At 35.7% G+C, this 27,797-nt stretch overlaps 1 protein-coding gene across 6 annotated transcripts in view; it reads right to left on the bottom strand.

Annotated features, from left to right (window-relative positions):
- The window catches only part of CEP162 (centrosomal protein 162), a 73,386-nt gene that overhangs the window by 38,167 nt on the left and 7,422 nt on the right, over positions 1-27,797 (bottom strand). For 4 of the 6 annotated variants that reach the window (XR_012496660.1, XM_019729510.2, XM_019729511.2 and 1 more), the window contains exons 4-13: positions 25,830-25,976; positions 25,332-25,515; positions 23,268-23,332; positions 20,655-20,770; positions 19,000-19,030; positions 17,971-18,084; positions 13,180-13,371; positions 12,357-12,441; positions 8,034-8,316; positions 6,853-7,114 (exon numbers count right to left, since the gene is read on the bottom strand). Coding sequence is in view for 5 of the 6 variants with exons in the window: in XM_019729510.2 (XP_019585069.2) it covers positions 6,853-7,114; positions 8,034-8,316; positions 12,357-12,441; positions 13,180-13,371; positions 17,971-18,084; positions 19,000-19,030; positions 20,655-20,770; positions 23,268-23,332; positions 25,332-25,515; positions 25,830-25,976 (1,479 nt within the window). In the remaining variant the exon portion in view is untranslated. Of the gene's footprint in view, positions 1-6,852; positions 7,115-8,033; positions 8,317-12,356; positions 12,442-13,179; positions 13,372-17,970; positions 18,085-18,999; positions 19,031-20,654; positions 20,771-21,910; positions 22,507-23,267; positions 23,333-25,331; positions 25,516-25,829; positions 25,977-27,797 lie in introns of those variants that run through there. The other 2 variants (XM_019729512.2, XM_074333261.1) reach the window with 2 other exon arrangements.

Genomic DNA, 27,797 nt, shown 5'->3' on the forward strand with positions numbered 1-27,797 from the left:
CTGATAACATGAAGCATTTTAGTTGAGAGGAAGTATGCTTTCAAAGCACTTTCATAATTAGTGTATATCAAGATAGTATAGTATCAGTGGAATAATATAAATTGCATGGAAATTTTATAACAGCTAGTTTAAATTTGATTTGTAAGATAAAATTACAACACTGCTTTAAATACCCTGATAATACATATTAAATTAGAAAATAATGTGATTACTGTATATTCTCGTCAAACTTTCAGCTTTTAAAGTACCTTGTAAACCCCAAACAGCAGAAATAACTTTAAAGTCAATAAATCCAGTTAATAAAAAATGTTTAAGGGAAATACCTAGAAGAGATCTTGAGGCCCATATTCTGAGCTGACCAGGTTCTGAGCTGAACACTCAGTAAACATTTATCCAACTGCCTTAGAGGTAAATGAAGAATTTGAAATTTATGTTTTTAATGTAATTTCGTCAAGATGCTAAATTTTTAAATTGTAAAGTTTACTTTTTCATTGTAAGTGAAATACATGACTATTGAAGATTTGGCAAATAAGGAAAAGTCAAAAGAAGAAACAAGTCACCAGCAGTACCTCACCCAAGATTTGAATCTTTCTCCCAAGCATGCAGAGGTTTTCTGTATGGAGTAATAACCACACTTAAATGGACTGTTGGATGTAGGTTTTCTGGAGACATTTCTTTAAGTATTCATTCAGAAATAGCGTGAGTCCCTGAAAAGCAGGTGTGAATCCTCCCACATCACTAGTGATCCATGAACGTGCCAGTGACTGGGCTGGATCTGCCGTGCTGTGATTTATGAAAACATAAAATGTTTTCTCCATTTATCCCTATGTCTGCCCAGGACACAGCAGCCGAGGGTGGCAGGTGCCTCTTGTCCAAGCTGTGGTCAGTCACTGCTTTGAGACCAGAGTTTCCCTTTCCAACTGCTTAATTTTGATTTCACTAAGTAACTATTTTCAATAATGGTACATGAACAGCATTTTTTCCTTTTTCACATGAAAGAAAATTTGCCTAGATATAAAATTCAAACATGAAACGTTGCAGAATTCGGAACCCATAAGCCCTTCTTGAAAAAAACAATGGATTAAGAAAATTTAGGCAAATAAGAAACCAGTCAGTAATTGCAGAATGAAGAAGCTATAGCTGAGGGACTGGTGAAAAGCATTCAATCTCTTTAATAATCACAACCAAGATCTAAATTCAAAAGCTGAGGGAAATTACAGTTGCAGGAGAGAATATAACAAATATATCCCAAACAAGTAAAAATCAACCAGCAAAAATGGGTAGGAGGCATGTGAGTGGTAGGATGTAAGAGTTTTACTATCTTATATCTCATAGAAGGGAAAACTGAAAACGTATTAACATTGGAAAATGCAATTAAAAACAACACTGTTTTGAGAAACTTTGAGGAGTTTTCATAATCTATTTTCTTACAGGGATCTTTTGGGATATAACATGTCATCGGATAAACTTTTTCTTCTTACAGGTTTAAGCAAAACTAAATCTAAATCTAATATTTTATTTAAAAAGAACTTGTAAATTGTGATCCCATTCTCATAAAATGTTTTCTCCATTTATCCCTACGTCTGCCTCTCATCTTGCCTACTCATCCATGATGCTCACGCAGTATGACACCAGTTTTTTCTGGCTAAATTGCATTCTTCTTTTTTAATTTTTTTTGTTTTGAATTTAAATAATGAGCAACTATTTCTTTCATAATAAAATTCTTAGTCTCAAAATAAACACACAAGAGTTAAGAGCCACAGAAAATTAATACAGAATAAAAAGGTAAACAACCACAGAGCAGGTTATCAATCTCCTCTTCCTCTCTAATAACAAAAACCTAATTTTGCCCATAGTAGCAATGTGCCCAGTTAAAAACAGTCATCTCCCTGGACTCCATGCAACTGGGGGTGGCCACACAATCCAAGATCTGGCCAATAAGTTGAAAGCAAAATTTTCCTACACAGGGCTTTCAAGAAAGTGACTACTTTCCTGATTAAGAAGTTGATGATTTAACTGGCATGTACCTTTTACCTTTCCTCACGACAGGGCCTGGATGGAGGTTGAATAACCATCTTATGGCAATGAAGACAAAAGTCACAGACTAAGAATTTTGCAGCAGCAAAGAAGGGATCTGGTCCCTTGCACTGAACTGCCTATCTCTGGCTTCTGTGTTACATGAGAAAGAGAAGCCTCTTATGTGGGTAAGCCACAGTAATCAGGCTTCTTTTTCATCTTAAGCAAGGTTGATCCCAAGTGCATTCTCTAGACTTTCTGTACACGAATCTCCACTTCAGAGTCTGCTTCTCAGAGAACTCAACCTGTAACAACCACTCCAAAGGAAATTACAGTTCTGAATAAAACTAAAATTGCTTTGGGCAATTTTCAAGAAAAAGACAGATTAAAAAAAAATCATAACAGTCTAATGAACAAAAAGCAGATCAGTATAAAAATAGACAGCTGTAGTTTATCATTGTACTTTAATAAAAATTTTAGTGATGTTTTATTTTAATTCTGGTAATTCATAAATACCATAAAATTTTGAAATAGGAAAAAAATACTCACAAAAATATTGTTGCCTTCATCTATCAATGTCTACATCACCCCTCATTTCTTTTCCATCTACTGTGACATTACTTTTCCATCTACTGTGACATTACTTCTGTCTACATCCTTAGTTATTTCAATACACTCACCAACTCCTGGCTTTTGGTTCCTTATACTTCTCTCCACCTCCGCTACCTACTCCCACCCAGCGTACTCTAGGACTTTTTCTATTACCAGTAATGCAATCACTCCCAAATCTCAGTCTTAGACATTTGCTCTCTAGCAATCCTATCTCCTACCTCCTGCCCCACTGGGACTCCCAGTTTGCTGATCCTACTTATTTCAAACTGTACCACACCCCTTGAGGTCTTTTCTTTCTTCGTGACTCACCTTAACATCCACAAACAGTTCATTGTACTCATTGGGCAAAAAAAATAATCCTTAAGAAATTCAGCTACACAACTACCCAACACCTGCAATCATGCAGCGAAATGTGACCATGTGTACACACACACACACTGCCTGGTCTCAATTTAAATTCATGATCACTAACTTCAAGTAGAGTCTTCCTGCTGCTGGCAGTCTAATCCTCTAGGATAACTATTTCACATCTTCTCTCCTCTAATACCCCTGCCCCATCCTCACTGCCAGCTAATGACATCGTGTTTTATTTCTGAGAAAATGGAAGCAAGCAGAATAAATCATCCACATTCTTTCACTTCTACCCACCGACCAGTATCTGTACCCACAACCTCCCGCTTCCTATCTGCTTCCACAGGTGACCTGTCCACATTCCTATCTAAAGCCAACCCTTCCCATGTACACTAGACCCCATTACAGTTCCTCTACGGAAGGACAGTGCTCCAGTAATCCTTCCCCCTCTCCATCATGAATTGTTTCCTGTCTACTGAATCTTTCTAAAAAGCATAAACATACTACACTTTATACTATTATTTCTCCCACTAAAGACAAAACAAAGCAAAACTAAAGGCTTCTCGTGACTCCACTTCCATATGAGCTCCTGCTCATTTTTTTTTCTGGTCTATAACTTGAAGTATCCAATTCCACTCCTCCTTTTCCCTCCTGTTCCCACTCAGTTTTCCATTTACAGCCACGTAGCCACGGAAACTGCTTGCCTAATAGACCAATGACCTCCTTGCTAAACCCACAGGGCAGCTGTCAGTGCTCATGTTGCTTTATCTCCTGGCGGCTCCTGAGCGAGCAGATCGGTTCTACTTTACACACATTCTTCACTTATATCCCGCACACTCAGGTTTCCTCCAGCCTCACTCCGTCTTCTTTGTGGTTACTCCTCTTCGCCCTGACCGCTTAAGGTTAGCAAGCCCAAGACTCAGGCCTTGGCTTGCTTTTTTCTCTAGCTATGCTCCCTTACTTGACAAGTCTTCATCAGTCGCATAGTTTAAAAAACCATGGCTTAAAAATTAGTTTTTAACATCTCCCAAATGGTATCTAGAGTTCACCCCTCCCTCTTGAAGTCCCGAGTTTATATCTAACTGCCTCCTTGTCATCTCTGCTTGCATATAGAACAGACATCTCAAAACGATCAACAGCTAGATTCCTGATCTTCCCTCTACCCCGAAATCTACTCTACCTCAGCCGTCCCCACTGCAGCTGGATAGTAACTCCGTTCTTCCTGTTTCTTAAGCCAAAAACTGTGGCATCACCCATGATTCCTATTTCATAACCCCAAACCAAGTTTTTAGATTTTTGGTACTGCCTTCTAAATATATTCTTATCCAACCACTTCTCATTAACTCCGCTGCCACCACCCTGGTTCAAGCCCCATTACTTGCAGCCTGGATTCCTAAAATCCCCTTCTAACTGGTCTCTGTGCGTCTTCCTATGTTCCCTATGGTATGTGTAATATTTATATGTATGTGGTCTATTACACAGCAGCCAGAGAAATCCATCTAAAGGGTAAGTCAGATGAGGTCACTCCCATGTTCAAAACTTTTCAGGGGCTCACCTTTTCACTCAGAGTAAAAGCCCAAGTCTTTAAAATGCCCTAGAAAAACCTATATACGCATACACCTGTCCCTTTGACTCTCTCATCTCACCTCCTACATCGTCTTTGCTCACTGTGCCCTTGCCACAGGGGCTGCTGTGCTGTTCCTTGAACATGCCAGGCATTTTTCCCCCACTTTAGGACTTCGGCACTGGCTGTTTCATCTTTCTGGAATACACTACCCCCAAACAGTCACACAACCAATTCCCTCACCTCCTACAAGTCTTTGTTCAAATAACTCTTTCTCAAGGAGGCCTATTCTATCCTGTTTAAAATTGTGACCTGTCACATCCCTCCACTGAAACTCTTGCTCTACTTTCTGTTTTTCCTTAGCATTTAACATAATTTACTTATTTATTTTGCTTATAGTTAAATAGCTCTCTCTCCTCATCAGAAGAAAAGTTCCACAAAATGGGGGAGGGGAGATTTCTTTGCCTATTTTGTTTACTGATGCATCTAAAGAAGCCTCTACTAGTGCCTGGACTAAGGTAGGTGCTCAAAAAATATCTGTAAAATGAATGAATTTGGATAAATTAAACTTCAAAAGTGTTGGTGGTTAATTTATCTAAAATAAATATACAGAGAAAATATTAAAAACAAAATTTCATTTGCTTGCTCCCAAAAATACAAAACGAATACTCCTTATTTATGAAAAATTTTCACTCCTCTTTGATTCTAAAATTTGAGAAATGTTCCAAGTGTTTTTTCTTAACATTAAGAACTAGATGCAATGAGTGATTTAATTATGAATAACTGAGTATATGACAACATCACAAACAAAGGTTCCATAGAAAAGGAAGAGAAAATAAGGTCATATAAAAGACTTCTTAGGGGAAGGGATCAGAGGTCCCTGGGTTAAGAGCAGGAGGAAAGGATGCTGTATTAATCCAACAGAAGCATATTCCTGCCTCTCCAGAATAACCAACCCCTAATGCTGTTCTCCTTCACAATGACATAGGTCAGCCCTAGCCCTTCCACCTTACGTGCACAGGTTGCTGCAGCGAAAACACACCGACACAGACAGAACGAGAGAGTCTTTAATGCCTAAAGAATTTTAAGTACAGGCATTCCTCAGAGATAGTGTGGGTTTGGTTCCAGACCACCGTAATCATAAAATGAGTATGACAATACAATAAATTGCGTCATAATCTTTTTGCTAGTGGAGGGTCTTGCCTTCCACTTGTAAAAAACATAACACCTGTGGAGTGCAATACATCAGCTCACAATAAAACGAGGTATGCCTGTATAAAGTGGTCCTGGAACTGACAGGTGTAGGGAAAGGCAAGGGAAGACACTTTAAGCTAGAAATGAATTTTCCAACGACGACAGTTCTCCTCTGACAACTATCACCATATAACAATGATGAAATTGGTCACCTATTCAATTTAATCACAAAGAAAAGGACAAAATGTTTCTGGCTCTATTATTGCTCTCCCTTCCCAGTGGAGTCTAAAGGCAGCAGAAATGCTGGTCTGACCTGAACATTTCCATTTCTTTTAATAACTGCATGAGCTCTAAGTTGGAAATTACCCTTCCTATTGTCAATATAAATGACTATTTTATGTGATGTATTAAAAATATGTGTTATGTGATACATAAAACATCCTGCCTCTCCAAGTCTATACTGAACTAATATCAAATCTCTCTGTCAACCTTTATTTGTAGGTTGTCATTTGTATTTTGAATATATAGCTCTTCTCTCATAAACAGTTTGGATATTACAGAGCCAACTAGATGAGGAAGGGTTTGACTCTCCTCCCTTATATTCACTTCCCATACTTTTTGGGTTTCATTCAGGAAATAATGACCAAAAAAAACCTCCTGTAAACTGAATCATTCAGAAACGGAATGCATACTTTAAGGTTAATTCTTTCTATGAATAAGTAAAGTTGATAGGGAAAGTAGGCAACAAGTAAAATAATACACTACAGATGGCCCTTGAACAATGTGGGGTTCAGAGGCACTAACCACCCCCATGCTGTCAAAAATCCATGTATACCTTGACTCCCCAAAATTTAACTACTGATAGCCTACTGTTGACCAGAAGCTTTACCAATAACATAAACAGCTAATTAACACATATTTTGTATGTATTATGTATTGTATTCTTAGAATAAAACTAGAGAAGAAAATTTTAAGATAATCATAAGGAAATACATTTACTACAGCATTTACTGAAAAAATCGGCATATTAGTAGACCCATGCAGTTCAAACCCATGTTGTTCAAGGGTCAACTGTGTATACACAGAATTTTATTATGAAAAGATTACATGATTACCTTTTTTCCTAGCTTGATTTGAGGTGGAAATGGACTTCAAGTTTTTGCTTTGCATAATGTCCTTTGAAGATTTCTTTGCAAGAGTAGAAAATGTCTGGAATGGTGAACTGGGTTTTCCATAGCCTGAGCTCCTAACTGACGCATATAATCCACCCTGGGGTTTGCTTTTAAGTAAAGAAGGTGCACTTCTGGGCTTCTTGTATGGTACCTGTTTACCAATTACAGCCCCTTCTTCTCCAGAACTGAGCTGAGATCTAAAAGTCTGTGTACAACAAGCACAAACTCTTTAGAACTTAAATGAATTTCAACTATAGTTGTAAGTGACGATTTAACAGATTGCAAAACTATAGTGATTACTAAATAACATAGTTTGTAAAGCACACTGCTATATTCAAGTTCTCTAAGTCTGATTCATTGCAATTTTAGTATTTTGAAGAATATTTTCAAAGTCAGGAGTAAAATAAAACAAAATAAAGCAAAATAATAAAACAAAATAAGCTTGCCAGACAGCAACATGTATAATTATTAGGATGAACATAGAGTAGGATGGAAAGAACATATTTTGAAATGACGTAAAATTTTATCTTCGTTTTCCGCCAGGTTTCTCAAGATAAAAAAAATTTTAATACCTGCCTTATTCCACAAAGAACAGGTGATGGTTTACGGTAAACACATCATCAAAATTATAAAGCGAAAATAAAATATTAGGATCATGAAACTATAAATCAGAATAGATCAAGAACAGGAAAAAGGAACCGTGAAACATAAGTTTCTCAACAGGTGCTAATAGCTTTTATATGAAATCCAACTTAAGCTACTTTTACAGAACCCAGACTACTGGAACAACTGATCGAAAAGCACTAGAATGATAAATAAACTTTATTTTCTTATGCTACTCAAATTCTCAACTATGTTTACTAAAAACAAACAAACAAACAAAAAAAACCAAAAATTGTTTTAATATAAAGAACGGCTTCTAAAAGAAGGCTAATTCTATAGAGGTATTTTTGAACTTGGGGACTGCAGGGTGTAGTAATAAATATTGCTCACAAATATCCAGGATCTAGGTGGAGGTTAGTATGTAAGCAATCCCACTATCTCAAGAAGTACATACTTATCAACAATACTTATATAACATCATTTATCAGTATGTCAAATCAATTTAGATTATAAACACTTACTTTATGTATTTTGTCATCCGGAGGTAATAACGAATGACCAACAGATCGTTTTTTCCTCAAAATATCAAGGTACATTTTATCTATATGTTCTTCCGTAGTGTTTACTCTGGCACAGTTATTTTCTATACCCTCATTTGTTGTCTTTTGTAAAACCACATTTTCTTCATTTTTGTCAAAAAATTGGTTCACATTTTGTGGCTCTTGAGACATGACATTTGGCTTCATCTTAAAGGGTAAAGGACTTAAAATTTCAGTTTCTTTACTATCAGTCAGTTTCTTATAGCTGTAAAACAAAACAGGACACAGAGAATAAACCCCATATGACTCCTCAAATATCAGTTTTACAAACACATGTATACACACATATTATGTATTTAATACTTGTAACTATTCAAATCAGGTCATTAATGTTAAATACATTATTTACAATTCTGGTAAACAGGGTATACTCACAAAGTATCATGTTTTTGAATTTCAGATAATAATTTTAATGCGGTATAAGAGATTACATGAATGACTTTGAGGCCTACTTCAATGGAAGGCCAAACCAAACAAGACTAAGATTGCTTTGCAAAAGAAAAAATTAAATATGAATTTCTAAATGAACTTTGTGTATCTTTTATCCATATCTTATAAAGTCAATATCCATTTGAGGCAGAAACAACACTGTATACATTTCTAGAAGAAACTGAAGAAGTAATCATAATTTATGCTAATGAGGCATAGAATATAAATAACAAAAAGCATAAATCTCATCACAGTATAGGAAAAATTGTAAAGTAAAATAAAAATCAAAAGGATTTCTAAATAAAGTATCTGTAGTTTTAAACACTTAAATGCAAACTAACATTTCAGACCATTAGATTTGAAAAATACGGAAAATATCGCTGAAGGAAATGTTTTAAGAATATGGATATTGTTATTTTCAAACTACTTAATCATGGTCAATTAGGTCATTTAATTTTGTAATGTATACAATAAGGTTAAAGGAAAGTTTAAGAGACTACCATTTTTACATAAGGTAGACTGGTTTCTCAGTAATTGTTAGAAGCTTCTAAAGTAGATGGAATGACCAGAAAATATAACAGTTCTTTCATTCCTCATGGTAGAACCTGGCTAGATGTTCACCAAAACCGTTTTCCTGCGTGCAAACTAAACTATTTTTGCTGCGTGCAAACTAAATTATATTTCCTTGCCACCTTGCATCTAGATGTGGCCATTTACTAGTTCTTGCCTTTAGAATGCGAGTGTTATGGTAACAAGAACCTAAAATATGTGTCACTGGCTTAGTGGTGAGGTTTTGGGAGGCAAGGAAACTGATACTAAAGGCTGAAGAGGTGGCAACCCATGTTTTACAGTGACAAAAACATTTGCCAAACTGTCACCATAACTATAAACAATTACTAGTTTATAAGGCAGACCTCATGCTTATTGAGTCTGGGGTACCAAGAGAAAACAGGGAGTTTTTAAGTGCTGGCTACTTTGACAACATATTATAAGAAAGAGATGAGCTCCAAATAGAATGGGCCGGTTTGTAAAAAGAAATCAAAGGGAATAGAGAAACTCAGGGCCTCCTGGGTTTACTATCGTTGTCTAAAATCAAACAATAAGATTTGGCATTGAAAAATGCTATGAAAAAGCAAGATTTGATGAGATTTCTCAGTTGAAATGACTGACTCAGTCCTTTGGCAAAGATCATATTGACAGTGTCATCTTCACACCTATGGTTCTTGTTCCCAGTAACATCGCGAGAGCTGCAATTAATTAGAGAGAAAGAAACAGAGACAAGGAAGCAAAGACACAAAGCAACATTTAAACCTTACATCTAGCAAAGAGCTTTAAGTGTAGTTACTGGAATATGGGACTGACCTGAACCAAAAAGATCAGAATCCCACTAAACTTTCTGATGGAAATGTAATGCCAAAGAAACCACAACCTTATTTAAACAACAAAAGTCAGTGACTGGGAGTCTTAAAATCACCTGAAGGCAGTAAGTGGATGGAGAAAAGAGGGCATCCTCCCCCAAAACACACTTCAGTTGTGGGCAATGGTAAAAAAAAACCACAAAAAACAAAAAACAGACAAATCCTCCAGGGAATGGAACTAGGAGCTATATAGAACCCATTTATAAGGTAGTTCCTCCTTAAAAGCAGAATAACGGCCTAACTAATAAAAATCCCCATTTGCAAGGTGGGGGGAAGGGGGCATCTTTAAAAGGTCTCTCCCAGAGGATTTCAAGTAGCAATACTGATTTCTGTATTTTCCTTATACTTTCCCTTTCTGAATGGGAGTATCTGTTGCAGTTCCATTATATACTGGGTGGGGTTGAGGCAGTACACAACTTGCCTTTTTAATTCACTGCTTAGTAGCTCATGAGGAGCCACATTCAAACATGATGGGAGGGTGGCACTTCACCTGGAAATCCTGCTTTTTCAGATGGATACAGCCCTGAATAGGACTTTGGGGAGGAGATGTATGAAGAAGCGAAAAATGGAAATTTGCTATTAGAAGGGTATATTCTGGTTGAGAATGGCTAAGTACCTACCACACTCACTTATTTTGCTTTGTGGGCCACAAGCAAGCCGTATTTCCCAGCCCTCTTGGATCTTGTTAGCCAGATGTGCTGGTTCTTACCAATAGAATGGGAGCTGAAGTGATGTAGTACTTTTGCGTTGAGGCAGTTAAAACACGCTAAACCATCCTTTTTCTTTCCTCATTGGCTGCTTGGTTAAAGCCATGACAACCTTAAAACTATGTGTTCATGGCAGAGGAAGCCTGAGTCCCTAAATGTGTAGAGCACAGTCCCACCCTAACCCCAATGACATACACGAGATTATGATGTGGGCAAGACATACATTTTTGATGATATTAAGATACGAAATATGGTTATGATTTCAATGATTATCTCTTATAGCAGCTAGGATTATTTGCTACAGAATTTTTGGATATGTGTACTCAAGTTTATACTATTGACATTTCTGTAATTATTGTTACGCCTTTAATGTAAGCAATACTTGTTTTCAACTTTTAAACACAAATGTAATAATCTACGTTTTGGAATTCATATTACTAAAATGGTTTCACTTATACCGACTAAGACACAAGATGCTATGGAAAAATCTCTTCAGTAACACTAACCTATCCCCAGACATCAATGGTGAGTGAGCACAGTCTGCCCTTTAAAATAGTAACTTGCACTGCAGATCAGTGGGAGAACATCACACTTAGCATTCAGGTAGATGGGTTTAGTGTAAGCTGCACTAAATCATTTTTGCTCAACTAGTACAAATGTAGACATAAGGCCAAGAAGTCACTACAAGTGGATTTACATGACGAGGATGTAGTAAAAGAAGGAGCTCAAAATGTGTCTGTTGAAAACATAAATGAACAAGTGAATAGTACACGAATGGATGATAGGCTTTTCACAAAATATTTCATGGACATCAAAGATCTGAAAGTCTAAGTGGCTAATTATAGGGACTTCCTGTGTTGCCTTGTCACAGTTGTATGACCTTGGGCAATTTATTTAACCTCTTTGGGCTCAGTTTTCTTATCTACGAAATGAGGGTAATGGAATATGCTTCACGGAGTTGCTGTAAGATTAAATAAAACAGTGTAAAGAACTTTGCATAGTAATTGGCCCACAGCTAGCTGTTATCAACACCATCGCCTGGTTCTTGTGAGAGCCCTACAACTACATGAGTTTATTATAGTTTCCTCACTTGAATGCTGGAGATTAAGGATGCCTTCCTAGTTGTTAAGAAAATCACATGAGATAATGGATGTGACACTCTAAGTGCTACATAAACGCAAAGTTGTCTCAGAACAAGGTTACTGAGAGGTGCTCCTCTGTCTGTTGGAGAATGACAATGAAGTCCCACAAGCTTCTGTACTGAAGCTGGAGCATTTTCACAAAGCTGATCTTTCTTGTGCCCAAAGAACTCACTCTGTGAGACGATGGCCAGTCTATGGCGAAGTGCACAACTACCTGGTTTATAAAGAAACAAATCCATGACTCATATACACAATGAAATTCATGCTCCCTCTTTGTTCGAAATCAACTATTCCTGAGCAATTTGAAGCTGCAGGAATTATACGTTTCAGTGACAAGATTCAAGACTGCTTAGTGACAGTAACTTTAGTAGTATTTGTTTTTTCCTTACGTTAGCACTAGAAGAATACTGATGAACTATTTCAGTAAGAACTAATATAAAAAGAAGACAGCAGTGAATCACAGGTAGTTGAACACAAGTTACACATATCCTACAAGTTTCCAGTGACAAAACAATACAAAAATAAACAAACAACCTGCAAAATCCATACCTGATAGGCTGTAAATCCAAACCACCACTGATCCCAAAGGAATCTATTCTGATAGGTTTCATCAGCTCCTCTACTGTAGGCAGATCTAATAGGGGGCACAAAAGTTAAAATAGCAATAACAAATGTTATGTAAATTGCTTAATTTAATGTCTAATACTAGCAAAATATCATTTTCTCTGATTGAGAGAGTTAACAAAATGGCACTTACAATAAACCCAATTTCCCACTGTAAACTTGCTTGTACCAAGACAACCTCCACTGACATTTATACTTGAAATATATATCTATATATCTGATATATAGATATATGTATCTCAAATACAGAGGGTGCCAAAAAATGTCTACATATTTTAAGAAAGGAAAAAAACTATTAAAATTCTAACACTAAATATATACCAATAACAAAAGAATACAAGTTATGTGTATATATATTTTTGGCACCTCCAGTATATGTGCATGGGTACATCCACACACACACACACACACACACACACACACACACACACACTTATCTGCTAAATATGTATTTAGTTGATCCCAAAATACTGTTCTCTATTTAAAAAATAACTTTAGTACATGTACATGTAAAAGATTAAAAATGTGAAAACACTAAGTAATTTCTTAATTTGGTCAAGGTATATTGGAGGAGAAATTGAAATTTTAACCCCATGTTCAGCTCTACATTTATAGATAACCAATGATTTCCAGATTTCATCTGAACAAACCTTTTAAATAAATTCAGAGATTGAGAAAAATTCATTACAGCAAACTGTATCTAAATTACACTGAACTGTTCAGAGAACATCTCAAAATAAGCTTTTACCCGATTCTGTAGTAGAGATGTTTCTGGAGGACTCTTCATTTTCTTGAGGATGACCTTTCACTGGGCTCTCGGTATTTTCCACAGTAGTACTCTCAATTCTTTGTTCATCTGCATCTCCCAAAGAATGGGCTATATGACAATAAGCCTGATGTAGAGCTTCAGTGTCACTATTGCTTTGTCCATAAGAAACACCTATTGAAATAAATGTAATCTCCAGTATAACCACACAAATACATGAGAACTACAAAACATTAATATTATCTCTTAATCTGTTAAAAATGGTGAACAAGGCTATAGGACAATGATGACATTATAAAGATAAGAGTTAAATACAAAAGTAGGTAATATGTAGGTATAGCCCACCAGTATGAAATCATAGCAAGCTCAAAAACTCCTTTCAGCAAGTTGAGATGTGTCCTGACACGGTAACTACAAAATGTGACTAGACTACTATTGCCCTCTCTTTCTACTACCCTTAATCAACCCCTCTGCACTGGATAAACTATCCGAAGTTTCCCAAACTGACACAATCATTTCAAGGCTTCTGTCACCTCGCCTCGCCTCGCCTCCCCTCACCCCCCCATTCCCTGTGTCACCAAGCATGTTGTAGGCTGCATTTCTTCAACTGAAATTCACTCCTCTAACTTTGCAATGCAATATGTGTCCCAACATCCTGCTAAAGCTGCTATAATGAAAAGCAACTTCCTCATGGCCAAATCCAGTCCTTTTTGGTTCTCTTCAACACTGTGAGAAATTTGACACTGTCCTTTTCTTGGGAACTGTTTCTTCTACATCCCTTCTTCTCTTTGCTCTCCCCACAACTCTCATGGCTACTTCTCCATCTCTTGGTAAATGGCCTCATCTCAGGGGTCCATTTTTAGCCCTCTTTTTTAAGCCATATATAATATATCTATGTTACATATATATATCTATGTTACATATATATATATAAAACATATTATATATATTACATATATATATATATATATTTGCCTAACTTCATCAAGACCATTAGTTTCAACTATTATCCATATGTTCATGACTCTCAAACCTGAATTTGTCCTTAATTTTTCTCTGACTAAAGATATCTAGATTATTCTATAAGTAAATCACATCTAACATATCCCCAGTGAATTTATATTTCGCCAACAAAACCTGTTTTACCTCCAGTGTTTCCTATGTTAGCTGCTGGCGTCACTACTCACCTAGTCATCCAAAACAGAACACTTGATGCCATTGTTCACTCTTCCTTCCCTATTAAGCTCCTCCTCCTCCCACCAACTGATAAATAAATTGTAGAAAAAAGAATTCCAAGAATCTAATGACAGCAATCATCTAAGACTTTTATGAGTATTTTCTGACACATTTTGCAACTTTCTTTACTAAAAGAAAAATTTTCAAAATTAGGAAAAAGAATACGAGTCATAGAAAAGTGGTAAAAGAAAGAGAAATCGAGTGATCAGTCTTCTTTTCTCTTGATATCCATGATTAATGCTTAAAAATAAAACAGTATATACAACCTCATCTTCCCTATATAACCTGTAAGTTGTATAGTATGTAACTGTCAGGGGCTATCTTTTCAACTCTGAATGCAAGAAGTAAAAAAAATGCCACATGTACGATTGTGTAAGAATGCCTTACAATGGGATATCTTCTTATCTAATGTTTCAGGTCACCACTGCTATTTGGAGCACACCCAATAAATAGATTTACTTAAATTAAAAACAAAAAAGTGGGGGATACCGTTAGAGCAGAATCATTCACAGTTAAGTGGCAGGGATTTTCCAAGAGGTCTTGAGGAACAAGATCCTTTAGGGTAAGCCTAACCCTTCCCCTAACCCATCTGTCAGAATTCAGAATAGCAATGACTGAAGGAGGGAATTAATCTTTATGAAGAAAGGAAAAAGGCACAGGTGTTTTCTTCCTCCTCTACAGAAATAGCACAATACTTAAGTATCTGCTGAGTGCATACAAAAGAAATGACCCCAACGTTAAGTAGCACAGCAGTACTGAATGCTCATGCCTAATTTATCAGGTGTGCGGTGTCAGAAACAAGAGATTCGAGGCTGAAAGCAACAGCAGAGCAAATGTGCACAAAAACAAATGACCTGAAAGTTAGAAATTAGAATTGGAAGACAGAGAGGTATTAGCGGCTGCTTGGAAAACTGAGCAGGGAAAAGATAATTTCCTCCTAATTTGAGTCATTAATCCAAGTGATATTAAAATAATTCCAGAGTCATATAAGTCGACTTCTTTCATGCATTTTATGAAAAGTAAAGGCCCGACTTCTCTGCCTTACATATTAGAAAGAGAGTACTGTATGTAGCTACAAGCGAAAACTCCCTATATTTTTCTACTTAAGAAAGTTGAAACATGTCAAACCCTATTTTGCAGAGGCCAGAGTCTGGTTGTGGAGCAATGCTGTCACCTTGTGACCGCTCCAGGCATGCAGCCATAGCACAAAGTGCCCGGGAGACAAATGAAAACAGTGAATGGCTAGATCTGGCCTGGTGTTAGGAAAACCGAATTTTTATAATTACCAATCTTTTTAATACAATAAGGCACAGAGAATTTCATAAATAATATTATTTTTAAAAGATGATCTTTGACAATGTAGCACCTAAACCGAGTCTGCTTAATCCTGGAAGAAACATGGTTAAAAAAAAATAACAAAAAATAACCAAAAAATCACTGATCTTTTCAGTTCTTAAACCAAATTTGAAGATTTTCAAGTGTATTTCTGAAGAATTAGGTAAATTCAATGCCTGACAGCCAATCAGATTTATACTGTATGCCCACAAGGTCTTTATTATAATTTGTACCATTAACAGACGGTTGATAGGAACTATAACAACCATAGAGTTGCTATTGCTTATTGAATCTTAACAATGTTCTATCCTGTTTCCCTGAAAATAAGACCTAGCCGGGCAATCAGCTCTAATGCGTCTTCTGGAGCAAAAATTAATATAAGACAGGGTATTATATTATACTATATTATATTATATTATACCCAGTACTATATTATATTATATTAAGTTCATACTCTACTATCTTCCAGAACATTTAAGAAATGACACCAAAAAACTACAGCTTTATGTAAGTGCTTGGATCATCTTAAAAGAATTTTTACTTTTAGCAATACATTTTTTTATTTCTAAGTTTTTCGTATAACCTACAGCAGTGATTTTCATACTGTATTTCATAAAATCATAGTGTTTCAGAGAAAATCATGGGTTCCACAGATGCTTGTCTGAAATTTCATTTCATATAGTGCTTTAAAATTTAAAAACTGTAATAGAAGTTAATCTGCACACTCAAATGTACCATTTGTGTAACTAATATTTTGAAGACCATCAGGGTGATATCTTTCCCTTCTGCTTTGTTTTCATGCATATCTTAGAATAAAGTTTCTCTGGCCATACTGTACATATAGGAACTTCCTATAACGTATCACTGATTAGAAAAACTACAGCTCCACACTGGTCTTTTAAAAGAATGCATGTCTGCTGACTGAAAACTGTGCAAGTGGATCGACTATCAGAAGTGACATGTACTTAAATAAAAGCATTCAACTGAGGATATGAGCTCTGCACATAGTGTCATCACGGCTGAATACTCAGCTGGGTAGTAACAAGTAAATGAGTAATAAACATGTGTTGATGGGAAAATTCTGTTGTATTTTTTTTACTTTTATATTTTAAAATGGAAAAGGATGAAACAAATCAAGATAGTGGTGACTCTTAGAGAATGGCAGTGACTAGAAAAAGAGAGAGCTGAATGGACTTTTTGTGGTTTGGGGCATGTTTTCTTGATCTGGTTGCCAGTTACACGGGTGTGTTCAGTATTTGAAAATTCTTCAGGTTACACTATTATGATATATGAAATAGGTATATTATACTTTCATATGGGTATATTATACTTCAATAAAAAAGTAAAAATAAAAAAATAAAATTCAAGCAATGTTTAGAGTTGATTAGTGATTTATCAATTCTAATGCTCTTTTTTTCCTAGTGTTTGGTTTAGTTGAGACTTGCAAAGCAAGCTGATTAAAAAGTTCCCATTTGCAACTATTTATGTGGTAAATCAAGAATATTTTCGTATTCTATAACAAAAACAAAATATACAAACATATGGGAAGTCTGATAGTGATACGAGAATATAACAAGTATCTGTAACTTCTGATTTCAAAAATTTCAAAAGACCATCACTCTAATTTTATAAGTAAATCTTACATTTATATTTATGCCAATAAAGTGCCATTCTTATTTATATAGAGCTTACTACATTAAGTTTTTATTTGGAGATAAGGATTCCACTACTTTAAAAAAGTTTGAAAAGGCATTGTCCTAAAGACCTTTACAACTTTTAGTAAAATCTAGATGGTCCTAAGCATTTCAAAATTTGGGGTTGTGATGCAGCTTTTTCCTACATGAAGGGAACTATGGAAAAGCACAATAAGAGTAAAGTTCCATTTTTCCTACACATGGCAAATTTTAACTGAATACTCTGCAGGGGTACAAAAAAGTAGTTAATATTCACCTACAGTGTTATACTTTCTATCAATAGCATTCATTCATTTATTAATAAGTATTTATTTAAAAACACACTTTACTTGGTCGACTAGCATTGTGTCACCATCAGCAATTGCAGATTGTTTAAGTTGTTAAATATGGTAAAAATGTGAGATATAAAATTTTATTGTCAATATAGTTATACACATATGTAAATGAAGTCAATTAGTCATAAAATATTACATATTTAGAGAATTGTGAGTTCTTCAAACTTTTGTACCTGTTCCTGTCATTTCATTATCAGTCGTTTCCTGCAGGGCCTTTGGCTTAGTTGGTGCTCTATCCTGTTCAAGGTTGACCTCTGCAACAGAGTCTAATGAATCAAGCAGCACCACTGGAACAATATAAAGGAAAAGATATTAGGAATGTAGAGGAATTTTTATGGTTCCTTTAGGAAAATATTTTAATCATATTCAATCTGTATAAAAACAAAGATAAATGTTTGCATATAAAGAGTATATAATCATATATCTATAACAAGTATGATTTTCTTATGTATAAGACAGTAGGAATATATCAGCTTATGTATCTATGCTTATATACAGGCCCAATGTACATTTATGTGGGGAAGGCAAAGGGCCTGAGAAGAATAACAAAAAAAGAAATACTTATTTTCCCTCCAACTTTATTAAGGTATAGCTGACAGTTAAAACTGTATATGTTTAAGATGTACAACTTGATAATTTGCTATACGTATACATTGTGAAATATTCACCATCAAGCAAATTAACATCCATTACCTTTCATAGTTACCTTTGTGCCTGATGAGAACACTTAAGATCTCCCCTTAGCAAATCTGAAGTACACAATACACTACTGTTGACTGTAGTCACATCATTGCACACTAGATCTCCAGAACTTATTTATCCTGCATTAACTGAAACTTTGTACCCTCTAGCCAACATTTTCCCATATCCCACTCCCCCAGCCCCTGGTAACCATCACTATACTCTGTTTCTGTGAGTCTGACATTTTCAGATTCCACATATAAGTGAGATCAGACGGTATTTGTCTTTCTGTGTCTGCCTCATTTCCCTTATAATGTTCTCCATGTTCATTTGTTGTTGCAAATGGCAGGATTTCCTTCTTTAAAGTTGAAATTTGTATATATATAAATATATATATATATATATATATATATATGAATGAAAAGTCCATATATACACTGAATAGTGATTTATTCAGAATTTAGATACAATTCTGAACAATTTTTTGCTAACTAAAATATAAGAATACACATAATATTTACCTTTAGCCAGCATGCCAGATTTTTCTTCTTCCTAAAAGAGGAAAATGATCATATCTTTTGAAACCAAAGTTATGTAACATGGCCACAATGGACAATTAACAAAATTTGAAATTTACACCATTGCCAGGAAATGGTTCTTTCTAGGTTTCTTTATCACCCTCATTCACCAATAATTCTACAAGACTAGAGGTTGGAGCTGTGAAAGAACTTCTAAAAGTCTCTTCAGAACCTTGGCAATTACCAGTAATTAATTTAGGCCTTTATAAGCCTTGTTTAAAGTAAAATAGATGTCATCTACTTTACTCAGAAATTCTTTGTTTTGAACTCTAGAATTACATGTATACTTCACATAAGACTCTTGCTATTATAACATCACCAGCCATTTCCCCTTATTTTTAAAAAATTAATGATCAACTATAACTTGTACTCATTGGTCCATCTACATTTTGAGAGACAAAATTTTCAAAAAGGCAGGCCACCATATAGTAATACAGTTGAAATTCATCAATATTATAGGTTCCCTCAGAATAAGTTTTCTAATTAGTGTCACCTATGTTCTCCACTTGGATAGGCAGTATGTAGGATTATCCTGTTATAACAGAGCTTTATTTCCTTCCTATTTTGATCCTCACCCTGACGACTCTCTCCTAGGCTCCCACATTTAGGTTGACACATGCTATCAAGCTATCTTTTTTTAATATACCACATTATTGTGTCTTTTACTGACCTACTTATTTTTCATAAAATACTATAACTGCCATCTTCCAAGTACAAATCACATTAAATTTCTAAGGATATACATCAGGTCACATTAATCTGTGTATTTCTAAAATAATCTTGTTTTCCCACTCATACTGTGCGATACAGGTACCCAACAACAAAGTACTAGGTAAGAACAAGATAATTTTCTTTAGAGTACTTATTAATACCTTACTTCTTTTTAGTGTTCCTTACTTCTTTTTAGAAAGTTTATGGTTTGACACATGTTCAAAACATCTAGTCCTAACACGCAGTCCCTGAAGAGACAGTATCCAGATCGAGACCAATGTAACAAATAGTAATTGTTCTACTATTATTATTAGATAGCTCAAGGGTAAGTTCTATCAGGCAGGCAGTCTGTTGTAGTACCCATAGCTAGTCTTGGTCAGAACTGAGAAATGAGGTAATTAGAGTATAGCAATGCTGAATGTGAAAAGAATTTAATTCCTGACCTCAGCTAAGTAAATCTGAAACAGTAATGTTACTGTTAGCATAAATACTAAGGGAGGGGCATTTATTGTTCACAGGGACAAGACCCACCTAAGAAAAGTGTAATTTAATATACATGCTTAAAATCAGATTTGAGAGTTTAATTAAGTTTTCAACTCAATTTCTAAAGCTTAACTTAAGGAAATCACTTGCCATAAGAAATCCTTTAGAAAAGGATTTAGAATCCTTTAGAAAATCCTTTAGAAAAATCATTAATTGCCCTGATATTTCATAGACTTATACTAAATTGACATCCCAAGTTAAGAAAATGTCTGAGTATCACAAGACCTATAGCTTTATAACAATGAACAAAACTATAAAAACCCCATATTTAAAGCTCTTCAAATAACAACAGCTAAGGTCATGAAAGAAGTTTCAAAACTGTCAAATATGTAATTGATGTATACCTGCTTGGGTGCATTTATTTTTTCTGATTTGGAATTTTCTTTGGAATTAGTCTCTTCATCTTTAGGAGTTAAAGGTGCATCAACATCCTCATCTTCAAAATCATCACTGTAATTTTCTGAAGAAAATAATAAAAAAAAATACAAGGATCACAGTGTCAAAAAAAGCCAAATTCCAGGAAAAGACTGATTTCCAAAGGAAGAATTCTGTATAAGAATAATTTATTGAAATGTTAACATCAAAATACTGTTAGAGAACAGATTTTGTTTGCAAAGATTTAATAATTCAATTCATTAGAATGTCTTAGGTTTATTTCATTTTTTTGCACTTTCAAATAGTTGTAAGTTTTATATTTTTAATCTTTTATATTAATTGACCAAAAATGTCTAGAGCTATCCAAAAGATTTTGTATCTTTAAAACAAACTTTAATATTAGTTTTTTGAAGACAAAAACCTCAAATTGCTTACTTATAGAAAGGCAGCACTTTTCTGAAATCCTGACACCCTTAAAAGGTTGGATTTTGCTCATTTTTTTAAGCTGACTTTTTTGGTATCTATGGGTATCTCTATTATAAGCCCGAAACAGTACTTATGAGAGTTCTAGCTCTGATACCTCCCTTAGGAAATACTGGCCCAATATAACTGTCACCGAATCCTAGGCACTTCTCAGCCAAAGGCCCACATTACATCTCAATGGCTTTGCAGCAGAAGGGAAAGGCATGTCCATGTTAACATGATGCTGTCAGACGACTTATGGGGAAGGTAGGGCAGGAACTATTTGGCCAGGATGTATTCATCAATTTTTAATTTGTTTACAGTCCTCACCAAGGGTTGACTGAGATATACAGGCTGCAAAAGGGGAATGAGCTTTTCACAGTGGAATTAATCATTCTAGAAAGAAACGCAGTCTTATTTGTATTTCAAAAATTAGCTCACTTCCAGAAACAGGATGCCCTGATGGGAGAAAGACTGCATGAAGTACTAGAGAGTCTGCTTCTGGAAAGGCTGCCCTTTAGTCTTCTCTTAGAATAGAGGGGACAACTTGAATGTAATTTTTGACGCAAGCTTGGGAATAAACTTGACAGGGCTTAGAAGTTAAACAGAAATGCTTTTAGTGAGATCTGCCTACAGAAACATCTCCATTTTAGTTCATAAGGAATACGAGGTTGGGACAGCATGGTTATCGCCACCTACATAGATAAGCTAGGTTACGTGGTTAACTATGTTGGTATCTATAGTCAGAGGCTGAGAAGCTCACCTTTGTTTCTCCTCCATATGAGAAAGAACACTGGGATTTTCGAAGTATCAGTAGACCCAATTAAATTCACAAAACAGTCACTGAAAAATTACTTTGTATAGACGTTGTTCTAGGTTCTAGGACCAATATAAAAAAATTAAGATTCTAATATTCTAGGTGGGAATTACTGAATTTTAAGTAACCTAAGAAATTCGATTTGCTTAAGAAAAGATGATGAACAAGGAGAGAGTAGATATGGAAGGGTATGACAATGAACTTAGACAACAACTTGGGATTTGGAAACTACTTGAAATCAATGGAAGGGGATGTAATGTTTCTGCGACTGCCAGCAGGCAGTGTAAGAAAAAATGCAGGTAGAACATAGCCTAGTGCTTAAGCGCATGAGTAGGAGCCTGAAGGCCCGGATGCACTACTTGGTTCCGCTACTTTCAGGTACAGAACTGTCAGCAGTGGTGTAATGACATGTGAAAGTAAACTCTAATAAGATAAAGATGCATATTGTGAATCATAGGGCAACTAAGAAAAAACACAGCAAAGAAGTATAACAAACCAAAAGAAAGAAACAATGGAATGCTATATACCAGGGGTGTCCAAACTGCAGCCCGCGGGCCAATTGAGGCCCACGATCCACTTTTTATTGGCCCGCAGCAAATTACAAAAATATATTTAGTTTACTTAAAGAAACCAGGTGAGGCAATACGTACTTCACCTCGAGTGAGTGGTCCGGCTGTTTGTGTATTTTGCCGCATATGGCCCTTGGTGAAAAATGTTGAAAAAAGTTTGGACACCCCTGCTATAAACAATCCATAAGGATGAGGGACAAAAGCAATGAAAACAACAAAAAGATGGAAAGATAAAAGATAAATGACAAAACAATAAATAACCATTCTGATGATAAATATATTTTTGTAATGAGTAGAAACACTTCAATTAAAAGTCAGAGATTGTCAGATTGGATAAAGAAAGCAAAACCCAGCTATATTCTATCTACTAAAAAAAGCATTTCGAATATAAAAACACAGACATATTAAAAATCAAAAGATGTGAAAAAATATACCTCCCCAACCATTCTTTGGAGGTATCTGACTTGGCTCCACAGATTTCCCAGGTCCTAGAATAAACATCCTTTTTTCTGTCTTCCCAACTGGTCCACTGCCCACTCCCAACAAATAAGGCAGCAGTGCACTTTTTAACAATTTCTTGGTAGCTCAGATTGTAACACAGGCGACTCACTCTACCTGTTCAAAGCTGTTTCCAGGACAGTGATTTCCCTTTTAATTAATTTTCTCTTTAATGTGTTTATTAAAAGCTATATTATCTTTTCAAATAATGTAAATTTTAAAACCGATGTAATTACCTGCCAGTTCTTCATTCGATTCATTCTCATGCTTATCTTCAGTTAGTTCTATATTAGCTTGATTACTGGAAAAATATTTACTTAATTTAGTATGACATGTTAATAGCACATTTCCATGCAATCCTTTATGTACATGTTTTTAAACTCTTGAACATTATGTATTTCTTCTCAAATACTCTCGTTCTATCAAAAGCTAAAATTATGAGAACTATAAGAACATTTGGAAAACAAAGATTCCTTAAAGCTTAATTGTAGCTGCCATGATAATACAAAGCAAAAAAATCCCGTGTTTTAAAACTTTATACACATACACAGTTTTATACATAAATGTGTGTATTTACATGTCTCAGGATCCAGATATCCCATCAACACTAAAGATTAGGAATTGACTGCAAGCTATGAGAACCAGTGAAATCTACATGGGGGCCAGAAAAAAATGCCCGGGTCATGTAATCCTGGGATGGGAGCTGAACAGGAGCCTTAAGCCAGGAAAAACTCAGCAAGGCTACAGAAAAGCTTGAGCAAATATGAATTATATTGGCTGTATTAGTTCAGACACTGCTTTCTTTCAAAGCAAGAAATCTGTTGTTCTTTTTTCAGTCCATCAACCTTGTCTTTAGTGAGCTCATTAGCGGATCCCCAAAATTATAAAACTATAATAATAAAAATAGCAGCAAACAATACTGAATACTCGATACTACGGGGTACTCCGACTAGCCAGTTTGGGAGCAGAAATATCAGTAGTTAAGAAGACTGCTAAGAAATCAGAGAAAAGTTAAGAAATATTGCAATAGGGCAAAAACTTGTGACCAACAAAAGCTTGTGACAACTATGTTGTCACTGTTGGGAGAGGCAACCACCATGGGCCCTGAGTGTCTCTGCATGTTCTTGCTGGGTATGCCAAGAATGCGGGACACGGACCACTCTTTCTTGTCAGGGTTATGTTTGAAGTGAGCAACCTTCAGAGATGAAGCAATGTTTCTGCCTCAAGAGCAGGCTTGTTTCCACTTTACTATACAAGCAATAGATTCCCCATGCTCAGTGATCCTCTCCTGTAAAGCAACCCAGTGCATATGCAAACAGCCATCATGGACCTTTTGTGTTGCCCCCGTGGGCTTTGGTGGGGCATGGGGAACTGAGGCAAATAAACCTGACACTCCAGTACTGCTTTGAGAAATAAAGTCCTTTGTTTCTGACCCAGGAATCTTGTGTCTACTGTCAGCATCCATAGAGCTGGCAGGCTAACTTGTGCAGCTTCCAAGTAGGGTAAAAATCTCAGACCCTACCCAGTTCATGACAGGCACTGTTTTGTGTACCACCCGTAAGAAACTAGGCATCATGCGGAGACCAGGTGCTCTAATAACCACAGACTCGAGTCTCCTGACCCTTAACATAATCACAGTTTGATGTTCTTAACATCTTAAAATTATAATCTTTCATTTATAACTTAAAAAATTAAAAGACAAATGAAACTGAGGAAATTAAACATCCCAGCTTTCACAAAGGTCTTGAGAATGTCAAAGGTCTACCATACTTACAGAGGACCAGCTCAGTCAACCAGTAGGATTTCCAGGATAAATGAGGTTTTCTGATAATCATTAGAGTCAAATATACACAAAGGCAGGAAACAGACCAAACCTGTGTTTGCTCGCTGGTTCCCCCTTCCCTTTCTGTTCCTTTATTCCCTGACTTTATAACAGCTACCTGGATTCTCTTATTTACCTTATCAGTGGAAAATCACTTGATAAATTACTTTCCTAGTAAGGTCTTTTGGCAATGTGCTATTAGTCTCAATCGTATCTCAGGCATGAAATTATAGGTATCAGGAGGCAGAGTGGGCTCTCGAATACTCATCAATATAGTTCATGCATATAAAAATAAATAAATAAATCCTGACCAACATAATGCACAGAGAGGAGAGTTAAAAACAAGATTTAACTTTTGCCTGTTATAATATTTACCCATTTAAGTCCACATATATATCAGCCTATATATATCAGCTTTCCAAAAATAGAGAAAAACACAGAATCATTCAATGATTAGTTTATGTTGTATTTACATTACCTACGTAAAGCTGTAAAATGTGTGGAGTCATTAGAATCCAATTCCTTATTTAATCTTGAATAATCAATGGAAGATGTTAAGCCTTTCTCAAGTCTGGCAAAAAACTGCTCTTTTTCCTCTTGTTCTTCTAATGTGTCCAATCCCAAATCGAGAGGACTATGATTGAGCTCAGAAACCACTATCTCTACATGGAAAGCACAAATACATTTTATTAGCATACATAATTTCAATAAAATTTTAATGATGAATTTATTGATATTACATAGTAAAATTAAAAAATACTTAATCTTGTACCCACCAACTTAGATTTATATTCATAATCAATATGCAAAGTAATAAGGCTCTAGAAGTGTAATTCTAAACCTTCTACAGAGGTATTAAATCTATCTATGTGCTTCATAAAGGAGGCTCCAAGATATTTGTGAGTTAATGTTTGTAAAAATTCTGATAATAAGCATAGTAATTAACCTGTCAATTCACATGCTTCACATTTCTTACCATTTGTTTCTAAGCTGTCAAGACTTATGATAGAGGTTCCACTGCTCTTGAGAAATTGAATCCTTTCAGCAGCTTCCTCTTCTAATTCCATAATAGGCTGAGAAGTCTTCTTTGTTTTCAAATAGCTTACATGTGTTCCAAGCAGTCCTTGGGATGGAGTTTAATACAGTTGGACATTTATGTTCAGAAAACTGTTTTGACCACTATGACAATACAGTAATACTATTATACTAATTTTGTAGATTAGTTGCTACAAAATAAATCTAGTTTATTAAATAAAAATGCATCAGACCTAAAATTCACAAAAGAAAAACTATAATTCTATTTGTTTGCAATGTATCTTACTAAGTAGAGTATTTCAACATTTTGTATGAGGGTGACAAGAGACAAGATTAAAAAAAATTATTTTTAAGCAGTGTACTTAATACAGGATACTATGCCACTTTCAAGAGTGTCTTCTGCCCTATGTGAAGGAAGGATAGGAAATAACTAGGTGAACTGGAAAAGGGAGACAATTCTAGGCAGGGGGAAGAAGAAGTACAAAGAGTCAAGAATGGAAAGGGCAGGCCACATCTGAGGATGCAAACGGGCCAGTGCAGGTGGGTCTAGAGGGTGAGGGTAAGCCCAGGTACAAATCAGCCCAGAGCAGGAGCCAATGGTCAGACCATGCTCATCCTCACAGGCCAGTGGTAGGGTCTGCTCTTTATTCCAAATGCCGTAGAAAACACTGAAAAAGTTATGCAGTATCACAATTTCTTGGTACCTATTTGTTGTAAAAAACTGGTATATGCAAAAAGTAAAAAATTATGTGATATAAACATTAAGATTAGTAAAATACCACTTTTGCTTAGAAGGAAGCTTTATTAACAAGTCACAAATTCTGATTTCAACTTCCTAATTAGTATCGTCTTGGAAAGGGTTCAAGGATCTATTTTATGGCTTTGTGTGAATAATAATTTCATAGATCAAATAACTTCCACAGCTACTGAAAATCAAGATGTAGACACGTCAAAGGACAAAGCGCGTGACACGGCGGGGGTGCTGTGGTGGAGTCTACCCAGGGCCTCACTCTGGCTCCGAAGCCGGACTCAGGGGTGGCACCCACACTAAACTGAGCTCATGAGACTGCTAGAACCGAAACCGAGATCCAATTTAGTTCTTGATGAAGAGTAGAACTAGCAGGAGGATTGGATAGTTTCACCTCCAGGCAGAACATTTTACCTTTATGGTGATCGAAAGAGAAAGCAAAGTTGTAAGGCTGAAGTTGCTCAATGCTGATGCTGAATGGTGTCTATCTCAGATGGGTAATGTGTGCCTCTCCTCAGGAGGGTATTCCCTTCTCCCTCAGAAGCTTCTACACTCTTGATGGCAGGAACCATATCTTTTCTTTGTATGAGTATATTAGTGCCCAGGACTCAGAACGTAACATGAACTCCATAAAACTGTGTGAAATTCAAACGATTGAACCAAGGACCAGGTTATGCTCTTGGAAAGAGAAACCCTCTCCCTTGTGATTAAAGGAACATTGTCAGAGTTTTTTCTTAAGTATCCTTGTTTACATCCCTTATTAATCAAATCCATTTCTTATTGATAAATTATTATTTTTTAAATTATTAATCACTTTAGTCAGGTTACATTCAAATGTTGGTCTAGGACCTATTCTTTCCCTTTGGGATGAGTTTGTACAGTCCATCACTGATTGATTACTTTCTACAAAAGAGACTTTAATGCTAATTAAGTCTCAAATCTTTGCCAACAATTCCAAATTTGGAGTACTACATCATACAACACCCTCTGCAAGCACCAATGGAGGAAAGATTCTAAGAAAGGATTCTTCACATGCAAGCTTTAGCATTGTTGCATGGTTGAGTGACTTAGGAAAACACTGAATTTTTCAATAAGGCAGTCACAAATAACACAATAGTTTTATTTTACGCTATTAAGAAGAAAAAAGAAGAGACTATCAAA

This window comes from Rhinolophus sinicus, linkage group LG05, assembly GCF_036562045.2.
Source record: "Rhinolophus sinicus isolate RSC01 linkage group LG05, ASM3656204v1, whole genome shotgun sequence".
NCBI lineage: Eukaryota > Metazoa > Chordata > Mammalia > Chiroptera > Rhinolophidae > Rhinolophus > Rhinolophus sinicus.